The sequence below is a fragment of the Cebus imitator genome, unplaced genomic scaffold (assembly GCF_001604975.1).
Source record: "Cebus imitator isolate Cc_AM_T3 unplaced genomic scaffold, Cebus_imitator-1.0 Scaffold33, whole genome shotgun sequence".
NCBI lineage: Eukaryota > Metazoa > Chordata > Mammalia > Primates > Cebidae > Cebus > Cebus imitator.
In genome coordinates, this window is record NW_016107348.1 from 4044710 (window position 1) to 4070739 (window position 26030).

Here is a 26030-nt window from a genome sequence, read left to right on the forward strand (position 1 = left end):
AAAAAAAAAAAAAAAAAGAAAAAGAAAAGAAAAAGCAGAAGACCGAATACCCAGGGGAAAGGTGACCTACAAATACTCTTTAAGTTGATTAGCTAGCAAACATTTGCCTGACTTCTTTCTTTCCTACAGCAAATTATTACATTTTCCTGTCCTGATGAGGCAACAATAGAAAGAACAGTGGAGTCAGTAGGAAAATGCAGTGATACAAAGTTGTAACTGTGGCTTTCTGGCATCTTTGGTAACTGTACACCTGGTCAGCCTGTCTTGAGCCATTACCCCAATTGTAGGAATTGTGATGTTTGTTGCGCATTATGCCATAGAAACTAGAGAGACTACATGTGGTAATGAGACTACGTGTGGTAAAAATGTTATGAATTATGACCTGGCATTAAAAAAAACGTCATGGGTATCTGCATAGACATGGTCAGTCAGTTTTATTAGGCAGTAACATTAATTGTGTGTCTCTGGATGTAAGAGCTCTGGCTCTGATATCCAGTTGCCAAGGAGGTTGGGCTAATTTGACTTTTAACTGATCTAACAATGAGGAGAGAGAACTCCTGCCTCTCTCCCTCTCTTCATTGCTCCCTGAACCTCCCTGAAGAACCTGAAATCTCCCAGATGGGGAAGGAAACCCTTCCTAGTTTCACTATATTGTAAGTATTACTATACATACATTGATTTACGATAATAATTTACATTTACTAAAGCACTTACTGTGGTGTACTATAATGTGACAAGCACTGTTCTAAGCCCTTTAATTTTTCAGCTCAGTTAACCTTCACAGTAACTCTGTAAGGGAGATACTTTTATTGTCTCCGTTTTACAGATGAGGAATCAGAGGCCCAGAAAGAATATAACTTGCCCCAAATCACACAGTTTAAGTGGCAGAACTGGGATTCAAAGCATTCAAGGTCGAGCTCCAGGGTCTGTTCTTTAAAGATGCCCATTAGGAAGAAAAATGGCTTAGCTTTTTGAGAAGCTTTTATTCAAAGAGAGCTGTGATAAGGATGAAGCCTGTAGAAGACATAATAAGCATTAAACAGAGATATGTTTAGCTATTTACATTACAGACCACTGAAAGATTCCTACCGTTGTGGCCATGAGTAGGAGTTGTTATTGGAGTTCCAAGTTTGGATATGGTGAAATCATCGTCTCTTCTCCTTTCTAATTATGCTTGAAGGCTTCGCGGAGATTAGCTTTTATGAGCTCTCCGTGTTGTTTTATATGCCAGGTATTTGGTGTGGCTTAAGGCAGTGGTTCTAAATCAGGGGTGTGCCTCCCAGACTCACCTGGAGCCTTCTGAAAACATAGACGTCTGTACCTCTGCACGTTTGTTATGTCTCCAAAGGTGATTTTGTTGTGCAGTCCCTAGCAAAAACTTAAAATGGAAATGCTATCTTTGAGTGGTTATATGTAATACACCACCCCAAAACCTAATGGTTTTAGATAACTGTGATTTGTTATTTCTCATGATTCTTTGTTAGCATGGGTCACTCACCTGGCAGGTTAGCTGCAGCCTGGGTCTCTGTCTCCCTGTGGTCCTTTGTCATCAGGAGGCTAGACTGGGCTTTACACCACAGTGGAAGTGATCTGGGAGGGTGAGTCCCTGTGCACAAGTACTTATCAAGCCTCTGCTTATGTCACATTTTCTGGTGTACCCTCTGCCAAAAACAGTCACACACCCAAACCTAGAGTCAGCATAGAAAGAGACTGTACTGGGTGTGGGCCCTAGCAAACATGATTCACTGGGATCATTAGTATAGCATTCTACCACACATGTAAACATCTGCCTAAAATTAGCTCCAAGTAAGGACTTAGATCTCATAAAACCCAGGGAAAAACTGTATAGCCCCCCTTCTTGTCTTCTGCTATTACGGTACACCTACCAACTTGATCAGTTGTGGTTTTTTCAAATTCATTCATTCACTTACCAAATAATAGTTTGCATACCTACTGCATGCTAGGGAAATCGCAGTGAACAAAACAAAAATTTCCTACCCTCATGGCACTTACAGTACGGTGGGAAGGGGAGGGTGTGTGTGTGAAAAAAGACAATGTAAATAAAATAAGAGTGGAAAATAGGGAGTTGGGGAGGGGTAGCAATGTTAGATGAGTGGCCAGGGAAGGCCTCAGAGAGAAGGTGATATTGCGGGGAGGGACAAGACAAACACAACATCCAACTGGTTCAAGCCGAGGTAATAATTTATTAGCAAGTACTTGGGCATCTTCCCCAGATCTGTCAGTATTGGGGATTGGGTTGGCAGGGAGAAATAGATGCTACAAAATGGGCAGGCACAGGCAATGAGCAGCATCTCTGATCCAAGTGCAGTGCCCCATGAGCTCTGAGCTGTTCCCCCCGACTGGATTTGGGTTGCAGATGCAGGATGGAGGGAAGGGACATGTGTATTGAGTCCCTAATGTATGCTGCACATTATATTTTATTTAAGCCTCTCAGCAGCCTTGCAAAGAAATTAGTTATCCTCCTTGCTTTTTGAGACTCTGAGCGGTAAAGTAACAAATCACAGAAGGGAAGAGTCAGAAAGGAGAAAACTATTAGAAAATTATAGAAGTCATTGAGTATTACAATAAGAGTTAGTGCCAGAAGAGGACATAAGTTAAATGATAAGTTAGCGATTTAGAACACTTTGTCACATTTAGATCACATTTTCAGGCCCTCCACTTCTCTTTTATGTTTCTGTTTTTGCTTCCTGACAGGAATGGGTAACTGCCACTGACATCAGAGTAACTCTTAATCGCCTGAACACTTTTGGAGATGAAGTGTTTAACGATCCCAAAGTTCTCAAATCCTATTATTATGCGATCTCTGATTTTGCTGTGGGTGGCAGGTAAGTAAAGTATTAAATTAGTCTTGAAAGCATTGGAGCTTTGGCATAGAGGTGAATCCAGCAACTTGTTTACAACTATGTTAATACCGTTGTTAGATGTTTTTTCCACCAAGAATAGGAGTGGCATTCCTTCTTATGTGATAATGCTTAACTGGCTGGAAAGACAGACAGCAGCCTAGGATATTTTCACTGTCAGATCTTCTCGTTGTTCTGGGAACTAAGCAAAACCTTGTCAAATCAACACACTTAGTGAATTCTTAGTGACAATTTAAGTGCAAAGGCACTGTGAAGCACCTGAGGAAGGGTAAGACTCACCTTATCCTACTGAGAAGTCCTCACCTTCTTGGATCTTACAAATGAACAGGGTATGCAGTGTATGAATATGTGAAAACTAAAATACTGGTAGTCACCTGTCTTTAAAAAATAGATAAAGCAGCAGTAGAAAAGATGCCACATATCAAGAATGATCCAAAACTGCCAGGCTAGGGAAGCAGATGGCATCTGAGCTGGGTCTTGAAGGCTTTGGATAAGGAAGGAGAGAATGCCTGGGTTGGATACAAGGGGATGGACATGTCATGAGCAGAAGTTTAGAGATGGTAGAGTATAAACCCACATATCAAGAATGATCCAAAACTGCCAGGCTAGGGAAGCAGATGGCATCTGAGCTGGGTCTTGAAGGCTTTGGATAAGGAAGGAGAGAATGCCTGGGTTGGATACAAGGGGATGGACATGTCATGAGCAGAAGTTTAGAGATGGTAGAGTATAACTGAAGGACAATCTCTTATGAATTTGTAGAGTTGTAAACCAGAAAGATAGTTTGGTAGCCAGAGACCGAACTTAAACAGCCGGTGAAGAATCTTGGACTTACTTTCTCTGTATTAGACCATGATATCCCAAGAGCAGAAAATTTACTTTTGCTTACATTGTTCCAGGTATGAGATTGGTGCTTAGTGAAAGTTGATAGGACCTGTAACCAATGAGAAATCAGGCAGAATTTTTGGCGTAGGGCTGTGATAAGAAAACAGTGGGCCAGGAGGATTAATGTGTAAAGAGGGTAAAAGTAGTGTACAATTGAGGGAATTCATATTCCTGATACGATGCTGGGTTAGGCAACAAATACATGACATTAGGCTGGTGGCAACAGAATAGAAAGGAACATATATGTGCATTTTATTGTGAAGGAAAAATTACCAGGACTTTAGTCAAAGGTGCTTTTAAGGTTTAGTGATCAGGAGAATGGTGATGCCATTAATAAAATGAAGATGAGCTAACTGATGAGTTTGGTTATAGATATGTAAAATTTCATGTCATGGGGGCATCAAAGTTTGTGTAGCAGTCAAGGATAAGAGCTTGAGAGAAGATGAGAGCAACATTACTATTCCACGGTGCACATTAGTATTCATGGGAATTTCCATGAGTCCTTAGTTTATTATCATACTTGCATCTAGGGGTTCCTTCAAGGAATATTGCTCCAGACAGCCTGGGAGATACTAGTCTGACTACCAGACATCCATCTGGTGGTGAGTTATCTAATGTGTCTCACCACATTTAGGTCGGAATACTTTAAAATCATTATGGCAGATAATTGCTGATGTTCGACTTATTTTGTGCTTGTGCAATCCTGAGCATGTTAATAAAGCACTCCTTGATCTTCCCAATAACCTTATGAAATAGGCATTATCATCATCCCTGTTTTACAGGTGAGGCACAGAAGTTAAGTTACACTTGTAAGTGACAGGGGAGGGTTTCAAACCCAGCCAGCCTGGCTTCAGAGTTTATGCTTTTCTGAACCACTACACTCTGCTGTTCTTGACCCACAGGTTTGACTTCAGGAATACATCCTACAGATATCCTCAGAAATTATTATGGACTTTGTTTTCATGTCTGGTTAATCCCCACCCCTGCTAAGTAAAGCTACCTTGTTTAATTTTTTTTCATCCTTGAAAATTCAGACAGCCATTACTTAATCTTTCTTAGTTCCTCAGTTTACACTTTTGAATGGTAAAACTCAAAAGCATTCATAGGTTGTTTTTAGTTCTCTGTGTACTTAGTTTTTTTGTGTGCATTTTTGGGATTTTGCAGCCGTTCCATTTTTTGGAGTGTCTCTTCTCTCCCCAGATGTAAATGTAATGGACACGCAAGTGAGTGTATGAAAAATGAATTTGATAAGCTGGTGTGTAATTGCAAACATAACACATATGGAGTAGACTGTGAAAAGTGTCTTCCTTTCTTCAATGACCGGCCGTGGAGGAGGGCAACTGCAGAAAGTGCCAGTGAATGCCTGCGTGAGTGCCCCTTGGCGTCAGTCTGTCCATTGGCTTGAGGACTTCCAAGGGTGGAAGAAGGAATGGGTGACTTCCTTTTATTCCTTTTTGAAAGGAAAGCTCTGAAAGGCCATGCTTTTCTTTAATTTGAGAGACTAGAACAGTAAACTGTATTCAATCAGAGGAAAGTCATAGATGAGGGCAATTCACTGTAAAGGCAAACTGAGGGTTTTGTTTCCTTCATGAGCACATGTGCCAGAGATGGAGCAGCATCTGCAAGATTTAGAAATTTGCTTAGATCCAAATACTGGGCCAGTGTAGGCTCTCCAAAATACGGTTTCTCTAGTTTTCTTTGTTCCCCTTTAAAATAGTCTTATTTTTATCAGTGCTCAGGCAGTCAAGGTAGTTGATTAACATATATTAAATATGATGAGTTCTAGGCTAAGATGGCCATTCCAAGATTATTTCCTTTTTTTGAGAACTAGTCTCACTCTGTTACCCAGGCTAGAGTGCAGTGGCTTGATTTCAACTCACTGCAATTCCCAGGGTTTAAGTGATTCTCCTGCCTCAGCCTCCTGAGTAGCTGGAATTACAGGTGCACACCACCATGCTTGGCTAATTTTTGTTTTCCATAGAGACAGGGTTTTGCCATGTTGGCCAGGCTGGTCTTGAACTCTTGACCTCAGGTGATCCACCCACCTGGGCCTCCCAAAGTACTGGGATTACAGGCATGAGCCGCTGCCCACAGCCGCACAAGATTATTTCTCACAACTGTTTTTTCTTTATCTCACCAAAGAGTACAACAGGGAGAATTTTCCCACTTCCCCAGTGGAGAGGTGGGTAGCTTTGGGATGAATAGGCCCTAGTATTCCTAGAAGAAGGTAAAATTTAGAAACTTAAAACATTGTTTATCCCTTCATAATGTTGTGGTTTATTCTGAACAGATAGAGAAAGAAATGTCAGGAGAAGGAAACCTTGTAATCATGATTTTAAAGCAGCAATAATTTTCTTATGTCCTTACAAATATTCTTTATCACAGTCTCGTAAGAATAGAGAATAAGAAAGAAGACACTCTTAACTGGCAGAAATTATTGGCAGGGGCTGGGAGCGGTGGCTCACGCTTGTAATCTCAGCAGTTTGGGAGGCCAAGTGGGGAGGGTCACCAGACACCAGGAGTTTGAGACTTGCCTGGCCAACATGGTGAAACGCCACCTCTACTAAAAATGCAAAAATTAGCCAGGCATGGTGGCACATGACTGTAATCACAGCTACTCACTTGGGAGGCTGAGGCAGGAGAATTGCTTGACCTGAGAGGTGGAGCTTGCGGTGAGTCAAGATGGCACCATTGCACTCTAGCCTGAGCAACAGAGCAAAACTCCATCTAAAAAAAAAAAAAAAATTATTATTGGCAGAAACCCTTAGAAGGTACCACTATCTTAACTCATGACAGTTTACACTGAGCTGCCCAGAGGAGATTTTCTTACTCGTCTTTTCAACAAATCCTAAGATTTGCAAATAAAATTTAACAGCCTCCTCTAACTTTTGTAAGCACTTGCTTAAGCTTCTTTAATTCCGTCACTGAACTGTAATATTCAGTGTTGGAAGCTATACAATAAAGGCTGGTATAAGAATGAAATATTCATAAGATGTGGCATCTAAATAAATTGACATGTGTGCTTGAAAAGCATTCTGCTGAATAATGTATGTTCAGTCTATCCAGGAAATTACTTAAAAAAACCAAACATTGCCAGTTCACCTCTAGCAAATGAACTTAGTACTGTAGCTAAATGACTTTGATGAGGAACTAAGTTAATTTGCTTTTCTCCTTGGTCCCTTCAGTACTGTGACACCTCAAAGAGTGAAGTTTCTGGATGTCGTGACAATACTGCATTATTGTCAGGATGCTGGGGCTAGGAAAGAGAACTACCTTCTCTGAAGGCGGGAGCTGTGGCATCTGCTTTAGCTGTGGGTTGGGACAGTGTGGACAGGGGTGTTATTCTGCTTCACAGTTTCAGAACATCAGATCTTCAGGTGGGCTGGGCTTGGTTAATTGAAGGATAAGTTAAGGCAGCTTGAGGGAAGAGAAATAGCTAATGAAGAAGGAAAAGGGCACTATAAAACTAACAACAGAACTCTAATTTTTGGTGGCAGTAACAAGTTTTTACAAAAGTTTTCTATTGGCCAGGCGCAGTGGCTCATGCCTGTAATCCCAGCACTTTGGGAGCCAAGGCGGGTGGATCATGAGGTCAAGAGATCCAGACCATCTTGGCTAACATGGTGAAACCCTGTCTTTGCTAAAAATTCAAAAATTAGCTGGGTGTGGTGGCGAGCTGCTGTAGTCCCAGCTACTCAGGAGACTGAGGCAGGAGAATCTCTTGAACCCAGGAGGCAGAGGTTGCAGTGAGCTGAGATCACGATACTGTACTCCAGTCTGGCAACAGAGCAAGACTCCATCTCAAAAAAAAAAAAAAAAAAAAAAGAAAAAAGTTTTCTGTTATAATACTGTACTATAAAAAACTGATCATAAGAGAGAAAAAGAACAAAAGGGGCCGGGTATGGTGGCTCATACCTGTAATTCCAGCACTTTGGGAGGCCAAGGTGGGAGACCCATTTGCCTCCAACCTGGGCAATATAGTGAGACCCTGTCTCTGCAAAAATAAAAAATAAAATTAGCCAGGCATGGTGGCACATGCTTGTATTCTTAGCTACTTGGGAGGTCGAGGCAGGAGGATCACTTGAGCCTGGGAGTTTGAGACCAGCCTGAGCAACATGGCAAGAACTTGTCCCTACAAAATTTTTTTAAAAAACTAGCTGAGTATAGTGGCACACACTTGTAGTCCCAGCTGGGACTACTAAGGTAGGAGGAGGATCACTTGAGCCCAGGAGTTGGAGGCTGCAATGAGTTATGGTGACATCACTGCGCTCCAGAGTGAGACCCTATCTCCAGCAAACAAACAAATCAAAATATATTTGTGGTTTTGGTTGGAAGAAGTCTGTGTTAGAAAAGAAAGATTATTCAAAAAAAGATTAATTCAAATATTTTTTAAAACAACATCCTGTTCTATTGGAAACCAAATAAAACTTCTTTTTATTTACTATTCAAGATATGGTCTGTATTTTAGGAAGAATCAATAACTCAGAAAAAAAAAATCTTGTTATTATAAATGTAGTAAGGAATTTCTGTGACTGCAGATACTTGGTCTTAAAATATGGTTGTGCTCTGCAGAGAATATAGCTACTTAACTGACCACCCATTTGGAGTTGAGGCTTCCCTGTACATGGATGTTTCTGGAGGACCTAGACTTCTCTTTAATTCTCCTTTCATCTGAAGAGGCACTAATTTTAACCTGCTGCCAGCTAACTGCTCATATACAAGTAAAAGTCAAGTCAAATTACAATTATCCTGAATCTTTAGCCTTTATTCAGTATCAACTCCAAAAACAAGGTGGCATTTTATATGCAGGTTTTAATTTACCTTAACTTTTTAGGCCTCAGATGAGTCAAAGACACTAACTTCCAAAGTGCCAGATTATTTATATATCTAGACTGGGGTAACCTGAGACATATGATCTTTTGTTTGTTTTTGAGACAGAGTTTTGTGCTTGTCACCCAGGCTGGAATGCAGTGGCACGATCACAGCTCACTGCAACCTCTGCCTCTTAGGCTCAAGCGATTCTCTTGCCTCAGCCTCCCAAGTAGCTGGGATTACAGGTGCCTGCCACCACACCTAGCTGATTTTTTGTGTTTTTCGTAGAGACTGGGTTTCACCATGTTGGCCAGGCTGGTCTCGAACTCGTGACCTCAGGTGATCTGCCTGCCTCAGTCTCCCAAAGTGCTGGGATTACAGGTGTGAGCCGCTGCACCCGGCCTTCTTGTTGTTAATGAACAACAAGATGACTACCAGTGCATCTGGTAGTCATTCTTAGTCTACCACCATCTGTCTCTCTCGGAGATGTGGGAAATTATGTTTGCATTTCAGTCTTAAAATGCTGTTCTTAAAGGCACCCAGATCTGGTGTAACTCATGTGTTTTGACTGACAGCCTGTGACTGCAATGGTCGATCCCAGGAATGCTACTTTGACCCTGAACTATATCGTTCTACTGGCCATGGGGGCCACTGTACCAACTGCCAGGATAACACAGATGGCGCCCACTGTGAGAGGTGCCGGGAGAACTTCTTTCGCCTTGGAAACAATGAAGCCTGCTCTCCGTGCCACTGTAGTCCTGTGGGTAAGTGACAGGAAGATGGATTAAAAGACAAAATGATGGTTGGTTCCCTGGACCCCCAGAAAGGAAAGCTTTGTTTCCTAGGCATTTGCACAGCTAAGTGTGGCGGTGTATACATTATTGTAACACAGAAATGAGCCAAGATCTGTCTCTACACCATGCCTCCGCCTTTTTTAACCAAGTTGAACTTGAGATGAGTTTCTGGTGTGTAAGACAGGGGTGGTAGCCTGAGTAATGGTTCTGTAAATAATTAGCGACAGGATCATAGAGACCGTTTGAACTTCGACTGTAAAAGGTTAACTGCTTTGTGAGTTCTTCCTTGTTAACAATTTTGTTTAGTCTAATCTCCTTAGAGTGCTGAACTATTCTAAGCATGTTGGTGTGTGTACAAAGATGCACAGCATTCTTAGTCCATCCCGTTCTACTTTTTCAAGAGTTTGACCTTTATTTTTGTCATTTAGGCCTATCTATACTTAAATTCTAGACACAGGCCTTAAGGGTCTGTGATTGCCCGCAGAGAACTAACTGGTCTTGTGTACAGTGTTCCACTGGGTACAAAGTGATTTGTGTTTTTCAATATTAATGAGTAGGTTCATCCTAGGGTGTATCTGGAAACTTAAAATCCCATAGCTTAAAAGGGTGTGATTTTGAGAAAGTTCTGATTTAAAATTTGGTCTTTATTCTGTCTGTGACCATCAGGAGATTGCATACCTGTTCTCAGGTATTGCTTTTAGTTACCAGTTATCTTTCTTTAGCACATTGATTTTACTTAAGTATCTGGCCGAATTTGTGTTTGACAATAAGCTCTTTCCATTTTAGGCTCCCTGAGCACACAGTGTGATAGCTACGGCAGATGCAGCTGTAAGCCAGGAGTGATGGGGGACAAGTGTGACCGTTGCCGGCCTGGATTCCATTCTCTTACTGAGGCAGGATGCAGGTAAAATATTTTCAAAACCAGAAGAAGGGGGCAGAATCTATATATAGTCAACACATATTAATAGATCTGTGGCTTATTGGCAGCCGGGTAACATTTTTCCCATAATAACTGTCAACAAGACTAAGGACTAGCTGTAATGGTGAGCCACAAGGGATTTGGTTTGTACAGAGAGTAAGCAGAGTTTTAATGAGATGACTATCTTAGACTAAAACCAATATAAAAATGACTTTAGGGTCCATTTTGTTCTATATGTATTTCTTTTTAAAAAACATCTGTTAACATGTAAAACAAAAGGTTGACTTTAAGAGTAGAATTTTTCTCCCATCTCTGATTGTTTTATCCGTTTTCCATTGAATAGGTCATGCTCTTGTGATACCTCTGGCAGCATAGATGAATGTAATGTTGAAACAGGAAGATGCGTATGCAAAGACAACGTGGAAGGCTTCAATTGTGAAAGGCACTGCATTCTTTCTCTAGCTGCATTGTGTTTTCTCTGTTATCATATTTCAAGTAAATAAAAGTAACTGATGCTGTCTTAATCTTTTCCAGATGCAAACCTGGATTTTTTAATCTGGAATCATCTAATCCTAGGGGTTGTACACCCTGCTTCTGCTTTGGGCATTCATCTGTCTGTACAAATGCTGTTGGCTACAGTGCATATTCCATCTCCTCTACCTTTCAGATTGGTAATTTAGACCTCATCCCCCAACCTGTTAGAACTGTGAGACTACACTTAGAATATTTTTAAAAATAACACCAGTAACTCTTTAAGGGCATTTTGATGGTTGGCAATACCTTATGTTATTTAACATGCATGGTTTTTTTAGTTTAGCCTTTTAATTTAATGAAAATGTACTTTTGGCTTTAGAATGTATTGTGATGAATAGTGATTGCAAATGTTATATAAATAGTAATAAAGTAAAATCTAGTTCGAGTGGCATAGCATATGTAGGTACTTCGTAGGATCTATTTATTCAAAAACGTTTCCTGGCCAGGTATGGTGGCTCATGCCTATAATCCCAGCACTTTGGGAGGCCGAGGTGGGTGGATCATGAGGTCAAGAGATTGAGATCATCCTGACCAACACGGCGAAACCCCGTCTCTACTAAAAATACAAAAATTAGCTGGGCATAGTGGTGCCGCACCTGTAGTCCTGGCTACTCAGGAGGCTGAGACAGGAGAATCGCTTGAACCTGGGAGGCGGAGGTTGCAGAGAGCTGATACCACACCACTGCACTTCAGCCTGGTGACAGAATGAGACTCTGTCTCAAAAACAAACAAACAAACAAAAAAGGTTTATTGATGCCTTTCTGTATACAAGGTGTGGTCTTACACATTTTTATGGTACATAGAGGACGAATTCACGACGCTTACAGTATGAAGTGCTTGTGTTTTCCTTCTGTGCCTGCAGATGAAGATGGGTGGCGTGTGGAACAGAGAGATGGCTCTGAAGCATCTCTTGAGTGGTCCTCTGAGAGGCAAGATATTGCCGTGATCTCAGACAGCTACTTTCCTAGGTACTTCATTGCTCCAGGTAAGTAAGGCTAGAAAGCAATCTGATTTGCTGTGTGCTTCTGTTTAATCTCAGTGTCACATTCTTGCCCACCTTTGTGTCTGCATTTCAGCAAAGTTCTTGGGCAAGCAGGTGTTGAGTTATGGTCAGAACCTCTCCTTCTCCTTTCGAGTGGACAGGCGAGATACTCGTCTCTCTGCAGAAGACGTTGTGCTTGAGGGAGCTGGCTTAAGAGTATCTGTGCCCTTGATCGCTCAGGGCAATTCCTATCCAAGTGAGACCACTGTGAAGTATGTCTTCAGGTAAGATAGCCTTTGTAAACTGAGACTTGACAAACATTGTGAAAGTGGTATCTTTAAGTTTACTGGCCTCTAGATAAACATGAAAGAAAAACTTGTGGGTTATCATGCTGATTTAGTAAAGGGGAGCATTCCTTCATTTACTTTTGTCCTTTCCAGTTGTACTACCAAACCAATAGTCTCATTTCTGATTTGATTTGTCAGAGCGTTGCATTGTTGGTGGAAAAAATGAAGGAAAAATGTTTCCCCAACATCCAGAATTATCCTTACAGAGGTTAATGTGGCCCTTTCTTTCTCTCCAGGCTCCATGAAGCAACAGATTACCCTTGGAGGCCTGCTCTTACCCCTTTTGAATTTCAGAAGCTCCTAAACAACTTGACCTCTATCAAGATCCGTGGGACGTATAGTGAGAGAAGTAAGTTATATAATTTAGGAGAGTTGTTTAAAAAGATGATTGGGTAGAAAGATTCACGATAATGCAAAAGTTTCTCTCTCCTAATGCTATAACACTGCGAAGTACATAACGACCACATTATACATGAATTATACATAAGAACAATGCACTTTTAAACTGCTTTCAAGGACCTGGAGCAAATTTGGTAAAATTAGTAAATAGCATTATTTTATAATCGGTAGGTCAATTAAGGTTGCCTTGTATATAAACAGATTTTGTTTAAAAAAATACCTAATTATAGGCCGAGCTCAGTTGCATACACCTGTAATCCCAGCACTTTGAGAGGCTGAGGCAAGCAGATCACTTCAGGCAAAGAATTTGAGACCAGCCTGACCAACATGGTGAAACTCTGTCTCTGTTAAAAATACAAAAATTAGCCAAGTGGAATGGCGCAAGCCTGTCATCCCAGCTACTTGGGTGGCTGAGGCATAAGAATCGCTTAAACCCAAGAGGCAGAGGTTGCAGTGACCTGAGATCATGCCACTGCACTCCAGCCTGGGCAACAGAATGAGAATCTGCCTCAGAAAAAAAAAAAAAATCTAATTATAATTCTGCTAGCTCAAGTTGCCTCATCTTCATTTCTTTTTATTTACAGTTATATAATTATAATTTGTGTCATTGGTTACCTTACTGAAAATCATAAATTATTAAATGAATATTTGTTATAACTTTAGGTAAATAAGAATTTAAGACTTAAAAAAAAAATTTTTTTTGAGACAGAATTTTGCTCTGTTGCCCAGGCTGGAGTGCAGTGGCACAGTCTCAACTCACTGCAGTCTCTGCCTCCTGGGTTCATGCTATTCTCCTGCCTCAGCCTCCCGAGTAGCTGGGATTACAGGCACATGCCACCACACCTGGCTAATTTTTGTGTATTTAGTAGAGATGGGGTTTCACCATGTTGACCAGGCTGGTCTTGAACTCCTTACCTCGGGTGATCCACCCGCCTCAGCCTCCCAAAGTGCTGGGATTACAAGTGTGAGCCACTGTGCCCGGCCAAAATTTTTTTTCTTAAGAAAATGTTTTAAACGAGGACCTTTTTCTTTAGCAAGGTACAGCTATTTGGGAGGTGGAATTAGTGATGATGTGGTATTGGGAGAGGCATTTGTGGCTTAGATGTGTTGATTTTTAAGATGCCTGTGTGAATACCCAGATAAAAGTGTCTTATAAGTAGTTAGAAATATGAATCTGGGGCTTAGGAAGAGATTAGGACCAGAGATCCAGATTTAGAAGGTTGTCAACATATGGGCAATAATTTTTAAACTTGGAAATATGACAGAAAATATAGAAGGGAAAGAAGGATGGAATCCTGGAAACAGTTAGTTAAGGTCCATGTGCTAAGACCCAAGGGCAACATGGCAAAACCCCATCTCTGCTAAAAAATACAAAAATGAGTGGATTATGGTGGAGCACACCTGTAGTCCCAGCTTCTCAGGAAGCTGAGGTGAGAAGACCACGTGAGCCCGGGAGATCAATGCCGCAGTGAGTGGTAATTGTGCCACTGCACTTTGGACAATGGAGTGAGAACCTGCCTCAAAAAAAGTACAATAAATAAATAAATAAGACCCAAGGGAGAAAAAGATTGTAAGGAAGAGAAACAATAAGTTTAGGAAGCTAGCATCATTGGGTTTTGGACTGGATGATTCCTTAATCATTAGTGAGTTGTTGTTTTTAAGAAGTGTTAAAACCATCCAGGCGTGGTGGCTTATGGCTTACAGGCCTCCCAAAGTGCCTGTAATTCCAGCAGCTGAGGCAGGACGATTGCTTGAGGGCAGCTGTTCAAGACCAGCTTGGGCAACATAACAAGATTCTGTCTCTATAAAAAAATCATACAAATTAGCTAGGCATGGTGGCACATACCTGTGGTCCTAGCCACCCAGAAGGCTGAGGGCAGAAGGATGCATGAGCCCAAGAGGTTGAGCCTACAGTGAGCTATAATCATGCCATTGCACGCCAGCCTGAGTTACAGAGGGAGATTTATCTCAAAAAAAAAAAAAAAAAAAAGCAACAAGTGTGTTGGGACTGAAAGATCACAGTGCTTTAAAAAGTAATTTGAAGTTGAGGAAGTAAAATAAAGAATGTTCTGTTAAGAAGTTTGGCTATAAGGAAAAGACATGGGCTATAATTTGGAAATAGGAACAAGGTTGAAGAAAAAGTATTTTTAGAATGGGGAGACTTAAGGATGTTTAGAGTTGAAAGCACAGTAACCAGTAAAGCCGTATCTTATGATCTAACTGGGCAAGATAAACCTGTAAACACACCAAAGTGCCTATGCCTTGAATAGGCAGTAATAAGAGGTGTCCTTCAGCCTTAGGTGGTCAATTTTCAAATGAATTTTATAAACAGCAAGTGCTATTTCATGACATGAAAAAGATACTTTAAGCATAAGACTGCAAAACACTGGAGTAGAATGGAGATTACAGGGAAATATGTCAATGTTACTGAGGCCTGCCTGTCTGATAAACTACTGTTCCTGCTGGTGCTTGTATCAAGGGCACCACTGGTTTAAATGAACCATTGGTCTAAGGCAGTATAAGGTTTCGTCTGTTTTCTTATAGGAATGGAAAAGCATTGGGCTTTTTGGTAATTGTGACTCGAAAGAAGTAACCCTGAGTTTTAGAAATTTACTTGAGGAATTTTTTTTTTTTTTTTTTTTTTTTTTTTTTTTTGTGGTTTTTTTTTTTTTTTTTTTTTTTTTTTTTTGCAGAGGGCAGAAATTATATAACCTGAGTATTACCTGTTGACAGGTGCTTTCCCTTCTGTCTTATCCTTGAACTCTGTAGTCATTTCCTGCTTTTGTAGCAAAAGAACGAAAACACTGCTTAATGGCTGTAGATTTAAACCCTTCTTTTTCCCCACACTCTTGCTCATATCTCGTCTCACCCCAAATGATTGTCTGATGCTTTTCGTTTTTCACACTGGTGAGGACTGTAAAATTCACTAAATCTAGGGGTATGTGTGTGTGTTTTAAAAATAAAACTTGGGCTGGGTATGGGGGCTCACACCTGTAATCCCAGCACTTTGGGAGGCCCGGGTGGGTGGATCACTTGAGGTCAGGAGTTCAATGCCAGCCTGGCCAACATGGTGAAACACTGTCTCTATTTTTAAAAATAAAAAAATTAGCTGGGCATGGTGGCACATGTCTGTAATTCCAGCTACTTGGGAGGCTGAGGCAGGAGAATTGCTTGAACCTGGGAGGCAGAGGTTGCAGTGAGCCGAGATCACACCACTGCACTCCAGCCTGGGAGACAGAGCGAGACTCCATCTCAAAAAAAAAAGTAAATAAATAAATAAAAGTTTGCCATACCATCACTCCAGATACTTAGCACCCAGCACCACATGATTGTTCTAAATGCTATTTTGTAATTATCTTCTCCAGTGGATAGAAGTGGATGTGTTCTTCAGTTTATCAGAGCCCAATTAAGCTAAGGGCTGGTTTTCTCTGGAATTTCGTGTCTGGTTACTTTTTAGTGTTACTGACCTTACACAGGGTTTTGGAAAACAATCCAGTTTGGTGATTTTCTCTTCCTCACCATTCACAGGTGCTGGGTATTTGGATGATGTCACCCTGGCAAGTGCTCGTCCTGGGCCTGGAGTCCCTGCAACTTGGGTGGAGTCCTGTACCTGTCCTGTGGGATATGGAGGGCAATTTTGTGAGATGTGCCTCTCAGGTTACAGAAGAGAAACTCCGAGTCTTGGACCATACAGTCCATGTGTTCTTTGCACCTGCAATGGACACAGTGAGACCTGTGACCCTGAGACAGGTGAGATGATCTTTGGCAGCTCTTAGACCTAAGTGCTTTTTAGCAGCTGGTTAGAAAGTGCTCACTGTCTTACTCACTTGCCTGTTTTCTCACACCTACCCTCCAAACAGGTGTTTGTAACTGCAGAGACAATACAGCTGGCCCACACTGTGAGAAATGTAGTGATGGGTACTATGGAGATTCCACTGCAGGCACCTCCTCTGATTGCCAACCCTGTCCGTGTCCTGGAGGCTCAAGTTGTGCTGTTGTCCCTAAGACAAAGGAGGTGGTGTGTACCAACTGTCCTACTGGCACCACTGGTAAGTCTGCTCCATCCACCTGCTTTCAGTGTTCCATCCTATGAAAAGACCTGGGAAAAGGGGCTTTGGGGTTGTTTAGGATATTTGTGTTTGGTTCAGTTTCAGTGGTTATGATTTTTCCTAATAGGAAGCTGAGGCTCACTCTCCTTGTTTCCTTCTCTCTCTCTTTTGGTTATCCGCTGATTGCCTCGGTTTCTCAACCAAGGGCTTTCATGCCACCTTGATTTACCGTTTTCCCCTTAGGTATCAAATCGTGTCTTGAGGCTTCAAAAGCCTTTCTCCATCTGTGACAGCTAAGTTTGTATTTCCAGCCCTGGCACCTCTCCTGATCTACCTACAGACCATCTCCACTTGGGTGGTGGGCTAGAAGCCTTCTACTTGCCTCTCCACACCCCTGTTCACCTTTCTCCAGCCTGACTGAGACTTGCATACACTGCATCAAATGCTCCATTTGAGTTCAGACAGCAGGAAGTACGTACAGGAGCTCACCGAGAAGGAGGAGGGCGAGGACAGAGTATTTATTCCATGGCCCCTTCTTTATGGGGTTCTGTGGATTGATGACCCCAAATCAAAGTTCTCAGCGTATGGCAGGCCTTCTCCAAACAGCCCTTTTTACCTTTAGGTTCTGCTAGGTGCTCCGCCCACCACCTGAGGCCCAGGGTATGGAGCCTGCCTCAAGTGCCACACTCTCCTTGGAGTTTCCCTACACTCCATGCTAATTTGATTGTGTCAGCCGTTTTCTGCTGTGATCTTGATTCACATAGCTAAAGGAACTCAAACAAACCCAAATTAAATATTTGATTTCCTCCCTTTTTCTTCAACCCTTTGTTTCTCCTCCAATCTTGTTCATCTTAGTAAATATGCTACCATTAGCTCAAGCTGAAACCTTAGGACTTATACTTGATTTATCTTTCTTTCATGTCCTAAAAACAGTCAGCAAATCTTACTGATTTTATCTCAGATCTGACCACTTTTCACCACTTCCACTGTCGCCACCCTGGTTCAAACCTCTTATCTTCCACCTGGAATTGCCTAATTGCCTTCCCTGCTTCACCTGCTCCTCTACAAGGGATCCATTCTCCTTATGAAAGCCAAAATGGTCCTTTAAAAATGTGCATCAGATTATACCACTTTTAAACCCTGCCATAGCTTCTTGATGCACTTACATTTAAAACCAGATCCGTTACTGTGACCTCCATGGTCCTACATGGGTTTGAACTACTTCTATGGCTAACAAACAAAACAGTTTGTCTGAAACTTTCTTCCCTTAGATATTATCCTGGCTGGTCTCTTCTGTGTCTTTCTGTTGCCATCCCAATGTCTCCTTCTTATAGAGGCTTTCCTTACCCACCGATACAAAGTAGCCCTCACCTTCATCCCATCATGCCGCTGTATTTTGTTTAAATTTTTTATGCTTATCCCTATCTGAAGTAATCTTGTTTATTTGTATGTCTGTGTATTCGTCTTCACCAATCACTGTATAAGCTTCATGAGAGCAGAGACCTTGGCCACCTTGCTCATATCATCCTAATGACCTAGAACAGTGCTGGTATATGGTAGATGCTCAGCAAATGCTTGTCGAATGAATTAATAAATCTTAGATTCACCAGAAATTTTAGGCTAGTTCAGACCCTACTGGTTACAAAGAAATCAAGAGCCCAACTTGAGCTAATCATGGTAGGAAAGTGGAAAAGGAAAGATGAGGAGTGGTGAGTTTACTACAGTGCAAAGAGCCCTGGATTCTAGCTCTCCCTCTGCCTGTCAGTTCTTTGGTTGCAGGCAAGTTATTTACCCTCTCTGTTCCCTGAACTATAATATTTAATTATCAGTTAAATGCAGGCAGCAACTGATGATTTCTAAGTTCTCTTCTAACATGCCCTGATTCTGTACCAATTGATACTGATTAACAAGGATTCGCACGTGCCTCTTACATTTTAAGAGAATGGTTCTGCTCACCCTGATGTGTGGGAAACTTATGGTGTCAAGAGTGGCACTTCAACTTTTTTAATATCATCTGCCAAAACAACGTATATGAATGTGCCATCCTTTGAGACTGGAGAGGTTTATAAATCTTGGGCTTGATTTACAAAGCACTTCTAATACATGATTTGGGTTGATTGTCACGACAGTTGAAGTGAAGTAGTCAGACCAGGTGCTTCCTTTTCTAGTGAGGAAGTAGTGATGTGCTCAAGGTCACTCTGTTGGTCTGGCCCAGGGCCAGGGCTATAGCCCAGGTCCTCTGCTCTCCACTGCACCGTCGTCTTTTCATGCGATGATTACATTAGCCTATCTGTAGTCAGTGGTAATCTGGCACCAAAAATGTCTAAAGCGTTTCTTTCGCAACATCAGAACGTCTCATCCCCAGGTAAGAGATGTGAGCTCTGTGATGATGGCTACTTTGGAGACCCCCTGGGTAGAAACGGCCCTGTGAGACTTTGCCGCCTATGCCAGTGCAATGACAACATCGATCCCAACGCAGTTGGAAATTGCAATCGCTTGACTGGAGAATGCCTGAAGTGCATCTATAACACTGCTGGCTTCTATTGCGACCGGTGCAAAGGCGGATTTTTTGGAAATCCCCTGGCTCCCAATCCAGCAGACAAATGCAAAGGTAATCAGCCTTTGACCAGATTTTGTCACAGTCATGCCCCTTTATTGTGAGAATTCTTGTATTCTCTTAAAATACTTACAGTTGTTTAGTCCACTAGAAATACACCGTGAACCGCTTATGTCATTTAAAATTTTCTAGTTACGACATTAAAAAAGTATAAAGAAGGACAGTCATGGTGGCTTACACCTGTGGTCCTGTAAAAAGAAACAAGCGAAATGAATACTAATATGTTTTATTTAATATGTCCAACATATTATTTCAATAAGTAATCAGTGAAAACTATTAATGAAACATATGTTCTTTCGCACGCTAAGCCTTCAAAATCCGGTGTGTACCTCACATAGCACATCTCAATTCAGACTAGCTGGCCACATTTAAAGTGCCCAGTAGCCACATGTGACCAGCAGCTACCATCACAAGTCTAAAGAATCTCTTTGGATCGCTTTTATTTTATTATTTCTCTCAGGTGATTTGTGTCTTTTGCTATCTCTGTCTTCCTGCCTTAGCCTGCAATTGCATTCCACATGGAACAGTGAAGCAGCAGAGCAGCTGTAACCCTGTGACGGGGCAGTGTGAATGTCTGCCTCATGTGACTGGCCGGGACTGTGGTGCTTGCGACCCTGGATTCTACAACCTGCAGAGTGGGCAAGGCTGTGAGAGGTGAGACATAGGTGCCTTTGGTGGAAGTAATCTTTGCTTTTTCTACTGTAAAAAAGTGAATTTTTGTAAGTTACATTTAATAGCTGACTGTTCAGAAATTACTGGAGTGCCTAACGTAGGCAAGACATCCTTCAGGGGCAACGCTGGAGAATTGTAATAAAGCTAATGAAAGAAAGGAGTGGAGCACAGTGGCCCCAGCTTTGCCAGAATAACCTGAGTAACCTTTAAAAGTACAAATTGCCGGGTCCTTTCTGAGGCTCTTAGAATCAGACCCTTCAGGGATGCAGCCTGGGAACTTCTGTTGTCAAAACTCCTACTTAGTGTCCATACAGTCCCAGGTTGAAGAGCACTGGTAGCAGTTAAGTTAGGAAAAGAGGCTCTGAATAGCACTCATGAAAATTACTGGAACCTTAGGGGCTTAATAACCCTTACCTAAATTCCATCTTAGTAACCCTTACCATTCAATTTTCTGATGCAAGTTACAAATTACATCAGTGCTATACTAAAAAAAAAAAAAAAAAGGTTTGCTTAAAGTCTGTTTTCCTTGCCTGAGAAATGTTCTGTGTTCATTTTCAGGTGTGACTGCCACCCCTTGGGCTCCACCAATGGGCAGTGTGACATCCGCACCGGCCAGTGTGAGTGCCAGCCTGGCATCACTGGTCAGCACTGTGAGCGCTGTGAGGTCAACCACTTTGGGTTTGGACCTGAAGGCTGCAAACGTAAGGAGTGTTGGTGGCATACAACTCTAAGCCTCCCCTAATTCCAGTTAGTATCTTAAGGCCAGAAAAGACTTTGACAGCCTCAGTCTAGCCACTTGGCCCATAGTCAAGGCTATACCTAAGTCATCGTAGATGCTTTATTTGGTGAATATTATCCATTTCTAAAACTCTGCAGATCAAAGCCTTCTCCGGTTTCTTTGCAGCCACCTTATGTTATGTTTTCTTTTATAGCATTTCTGATTCTTCCTTTTTCCAATCTTTTATTTTTTCCAAGGAAGTCTTCCTTTGATTACGCAGCTTTCCCACTGTGGTTAATGAAACTTCTTTATTGATTGCATTCTTAGTGCAGATAATGAAATAGTGGAGGATTCTGTTCACAATGTGTTTGTTGACTTACTGGCTGTAGTTGCTTCCCACCCTTGGGGCCCTTTTGGTATGATTACGTATAAACATCTGCTCCTCCTTGGCATAAACACTTGCCTGGAATTGGGCCTCAGAACAGACTGGCTTTTGCTTTCTGAATTCCTTCATTTCTCCTGTGGAATGCAGCATAAGTAACTGACTCAGTTCAGAGAACACAGTGAATAAACAAACTATAAAATAATGCAAAAGAAGCATTAGCATTTGGGTTTTCTAGTTCCTTAGAGAAATTAATTAAACAGTGGAGAACTGAATTATTGAAGTGCATGAAAAGAGCACTGATAGTTTTATAACTTCTCTAATTACTAAGTAACCTGAAGTGTGTCCCAAAGGTTGCACATTTTACTTAAAAGCTCATTCTGACTTTAAAAATGTCAGTTTTCTCTGCTAAACAGACTTAACCATGTAAAATCTCATAAATGGTCCTGTTTTGTCAAAAAAATTATAATGGTAGTATAGTCAGCTTATTGTTATCAGTCTGAATTAAGAGATATGCTCTTCCTTCTTTTGCTAATTATGCATTATTTTCTCCTTATTCTGCAGCCTGTGACTGTCATCCTGAGGGGTCTCTTTCACTCCAGTGCAAAGATGATGGTCGCTGCGAATGCAGAGAAGGCTTTGTAGGAAGTCGCTGTGACCAGTGTGAAGAAAACTATTTCTACAATCGATCTTGGCCTGGCTGCCAGGAATGTCCGGCTTGTTACCGGCTAGTAAAGGATAAGGTAAGCTGTCAATAATGCATTCATTCATTCATCCAGCAGACACTGAGTGGAAACTTACTGTGCACTAACTCTATAGAAAAAGTGGTGAACAAGATAGATGTGGTCCCTGTTCTTAAAGACTTATGTTCCATTTGGGAGGCAAATAATAAAAAATAAATAAGTAAATAAAACAAATACTGATGTAAGTGCCAGGAAGAATACAAATGGAGAATATCTGGAGGAAACTACTTTATATAAGGCCTCTCTACAGAATTCATCTAAGGTGAGATCTAATGGATACGAAGGAATGAGCCAAGTGAAAAGTAATGGTAGGTTTGTTGCAGATAGAAGGAACCTGGTGTACAGAGGCCTGGGAGCTGGAGAGTGGCTGGAGCCTGCTGAGTGCAGAGCGTATGGTTCTATGATAAGACTGATAAGACTGGAGACAGGCTCTATAGGACCGTGATGACCATAGTAAGAAGTTTAGATTTTATCTCAAATCCAATAAGAATGCATTGAAGAAACTCTTAAAATCTAGGAAATCCAGATTATGTTTTAAGAGGAGCACTCTGACTGCTGTGTGAAGAATGATGGTTAGGAATGGGCCTTAATGGGAAGCGTCAATTGGATCTGATAAATATACGTGTCTGGGGACAGGATAGGGAAAGAGAAGAATAAGGTTGTGTCTTGGGTTTTTTGCTTAAGGTAGCTGGAGGTCTTATTTACTGAGATGGAGATTCCACAGGGAGAGTAGAGGTAAGAGGTATAATTTTGGATGTTAAGTTTGAGATACTTATCAGAGAGCTACGTGGAGATATCATGAAGGTAATCTGACACTCAAGGGAGAGGTCAGAGCTGAAGAATCATCAGCATGCAGTGTTTAAAATCAAAGGAATGGCTCTGAAGGTTTTCTTTTGAAGCTAGAAAAATAAAGAAAAACTAGCCATGTCTTCTCTTTAGAAGTAGACATGCATGGAGTGGGTAGACCTACATATTCATAGAGCGCCCATGATTCCTGCAGGAAGTATGATTGAGTTCTTCAAGAATACTTGTGTGTCCTAATTTTCCCTTTTCTTTTTTCCTTATGTTTAGGTTGCTGATCATCGAGGGAAGCTCCAGGAGTTAGAGAGTCTCATAGCAAACCTTGGAACTGGGGATGAGATGGTGACAGATCAAGCCTTTGAGGATAGACTAAAGGAAGCAGAGAGGGAAGTTATGGACCTCCTTCGTGAGGCCCAGGATGTCAAAGGTACGCATGATCGAATAATGCGTGACTTCTGTGAGATGGGCCAATCTTTAGATGTGGCTCCTAAAGCAAGGTTAATTAGTATGGTTTTATAAAATTATTTCTCAATTTTTAAACTACTTGTAAACGATAAATCATTTCATTTTTTAAACACTAATTCAAAAAACAACCTGACAAATATGCTGCTTTAAGATATAGTAAGCATAGGGTGATTTTCCAACACATAAAAAATGACTTGATATTCAAATTTCAAGCATTTTATCCAGCTGTTCTATTACAAGGTGTCTTAAAATAGTTTTAAAAATTATTAAAGGCATGCGTCTTCATATGCTTTTTTTTTTTTTTTTTTTTTCCAGAGTTTTCAAAATTCCTCCTTTTTTTTTTTTTTTTGAGCCAGAGTTGCTTTGTTGCCCAGGCTAGAATGCAATGGCATGATCTCGGCTCACTGCAACCTCTGCCTCCTGGGTTCAAGCGATTCTCCTGCCTCAGCCTCCCATGTAGCTGGGACTACAGACACATGCCACCATGCCCAGCCAATTTTTGTATTTTCTTCAGTAGAGATGGTTGTTTCACCATGCTGGCCTGGCTGGTCTCGAACTCCTAACCTCAAGTGATCCGCCTGCCTTGGCCTCCCAAAATGCTGGGATTACAGGCATGAGCCATCACACCCAGCCTTGTATGCATTATTTTTAGGTAAAAAATTTGAACTTTGATTTTCCATCATTCTAGTGAGAGAGAATTTATTTTATGCATTGTGTTTTTTCCTTAGGATTCTCATAAGGTAAAATTGTTGTTTTCAAGTATTAACAGCTAGCTACCGAATGTGTAACACTTGGTATTTGAAAAAATAAACATTAGAAATTAGTGTGTGCTTATTAATGTTCTAATTAGCAAACAAATGTGCTAATAACATTACACGAGGCCAGGCATGATGGCTCACGCCTGTAATCCCAGCACTTTGGGAGGCCAAGGCAGGTGGATCACCAGAGCTCAGGAGTTTGAGACCAGCCTGACCAATATGGTGAAACCCCATCCTACTAAAAATACAAAAATTAGCCAGGCATGCTGGTGTGTGCCTATAATACCAGCTACTTGGGAGGCTGAGACAGGAGAATTGCTTGAACACAGGAGGTGGAGGCTGCAGTGAGCCAAGATTGCACCACTGCACTCCAGCCTGGATGACATAGTAAGACTCCATCTCAAAAAAAAAAAAAAAAAAAAAAAACCACATTACACTAAAGTATGTTTTATATATTATGTCCATTTCTAAGGTCCTTTGAATTAGATTAGTCTTCGGCACATTATCTGATGAGACCAATGAAAAGCAGAGAAGAGCTTTCTGGGAGCATCATAGTGGGACTGGAATTAAAATCCACTCCCCTTAAGACCTGAGTTGTGCAGTTCCTGGCTGACCTTTCTGTTAAAAATGAAAGTGTCTTCATAACTATTTATCTTTTAAGACTATCCTTAAGTATTCATTTGTAGTTTAAATTTGTGTTTATTCTGCAGATTTGAAAGGTGATTATATGGTACAGTTAGATCTTGCAAGTAGACACTTGGAATTGGTTAGGTCATCTATTCTCTTTTCAGATACTGCTGTTTCTCTAAAGAATTAGAAGAGAGATCAGTATCTATTACATTCTTGAAGGTCAAAGAGAAGGGGCTACTATAACCTCATTGGCGGCTTATGTCTCCTAAATCTAAATGATTTTTTGTGATCTGAACTTGTCATTGTATTTTCTTAAACATTTTTACATTATCAAAAGATTAAGTAACCCTCCAAGCAGGACCACCATTTATAGCATATCACCTCTGCACATGGATTTGATGGCCTCACTTCCAAGTTTTTTCCAAGCCTATATTCATCTTTATTGGTCCTACTTTTGACTTCTCACTTTTTTTTTTTTTTTTTTTTCACATTCCTGAGAAAATTTAGACCCCAACACTGAGCATGATGCTGAAATATGAACTAGTCAATTTACTTAATGGTTTTTATATGTTAATAAAACCTTATGATATATGAGTTTCAATAATAGGCTTATATTTATCCTTTGATTTGTTAGGACCTGAATATAAGATTTAAGTTGAATGGGCATATTAATAAAGAATAATTTGAAGAACTATTCAAAAACAGAGATCATTTTGAAAGAAATTACACTGATATGCTGGGGTATGGGGGTGGCAGCAAGTGTCTATTTAGTTTAAAATACAAAATGAGTTTAACTTGCCATACTTCAACATATGTTTTAAACCTAGTTTTTTCTGGATTTTGTAAAACATTCGGCTTTTAGGGCTGGCAGCATTTTTAACAACATTGTATATTTATGACTAAATTGCATGTGCTGGGATATTAAAATCAGTCTTTCTTGCCTTCATCAAACATTCCTTGGGTGTCTTCTCTTTGCCAACCACTGGATAAGACCAGCAATATAATGATGAGTAAGAAAGAAGAGTCATAGTCAAGTAAGCAGGTGGGCACACGGTTGGAGAAATGTGATGAGTGTACCATGAAGGACCTACTGGGCATGGTAAAGGCTGTCCAGCTGTACTGGGGGCTTTGCGGAAACCTGACAGAAAGATGCTATGTTCAGAAGAGTAAAGATACATAAGGCCTCAGATGTCGTGTGAGATATTTTCCTCTTCAGATAATTTACAGACTTTCTTCTGCAAACCATTTTAGATGTTGACCAGAATTTGCTGGATCGCCTACAGAGAGTGAATAACACTCTGTCCAGCCAAATTAGCCGTTTACAGAATATCCGGAATACCATTGAAGAGACTGGAAACTTGGCTGAACAAGCACGTGCCCATGTAGAGAGCACAGAGCAGTTGATTGAAATCGCATCCAGAGAACTTGAGAAAGCAAAAGTCGCTGCTGCCAATGTGGTAAATAATTGCAAACATCTGAGGTGGGGATGGGGGAGACCCTTGGGATTTATAGCAAGTCTGTTACTGACAGTGGAGTGCTTCTTCAGCTAAACTGACTCCATGCATCTTTTTATTTGTCCGTAAATATGAAGCAAGAAAGCCACATTGCTCATAGTTGGCATGAAACAGTTATTACAAACTGGAT

The 26030-nt window shown here is 41.0% G+C and overlaps 1 protein-coding gene and 1 long non-coding RNA gene across 2 annotated transcripts in view; one reads left to right on the forward strand and one right to left on the reverse strand.

The window, feature by feature from the left end:
* The window catches only part of LAMC1 (laminin subunit gamma 1), a 123167-nt gene that overhangs the window by 84217 nt on the left and 12920 nt on the right, over positions 1-26030 (forward strand). Inside the window, exons 3-19 of the mRNA XM_017524505.2 lie at positions 2716-2846; positions 4965-5131; positions 9152-9340; positions 10157-10274; positions 10633-10731; positions 10824-10960; positions 11686-11808; positions 11900-12089; positions 12389-12501; positions 16080-16301; positions 16412-16600; positions 18966-19211; positions 19718-19871; positions 20448-20590; positions 21554-21732; positions 22804-22960; positions 25638-25843. Coding sequence (XP_017379994.1) covers positions 2716-2846; positions 4965-5131; positions 9152-9340; positions 10157-10274; positions 10633-10731; positions 10824-10960; positions 11686-11808; positions 11900-12089; positions 12389-12501; positions 16080-16301; positions 16412-16600; positions 18966-19211; positions 19718-19871; positions 20448-20590; positions 21554-21732; positions 22804-22960; positions 25638-25843 — 2763 coding nt within the window. The remainder of the gene's footprint in view (positions 1-2715; positions 2847-4964; positions 5132-9151; positions 9341-10156; positions 10275-10632; positions 10732-10823; positions 10961-11685; positions 11809-11899; positions 12090-12388; positions 12502-16079; positions 16302-16411; positions 16601-18965; positions 19212-19717; positions 19872-20447; positions 20591-21553; positions 21733-22803; positions 22961-25637; positions 25844-26030) is intronic.
* On the reverse strand, positions 847-1591 carry LOC119470533. Its single transcript, XR_005199440.1, has 3 exons — positions 1499-1591; positions 1090-1378; positions 847-1014 (listed from the first exon to the last, which is right to left on the reverse strand). It is a non-coding gene; the product is annotated as an uncharacterized LOC119470533 (long non-coding RNA).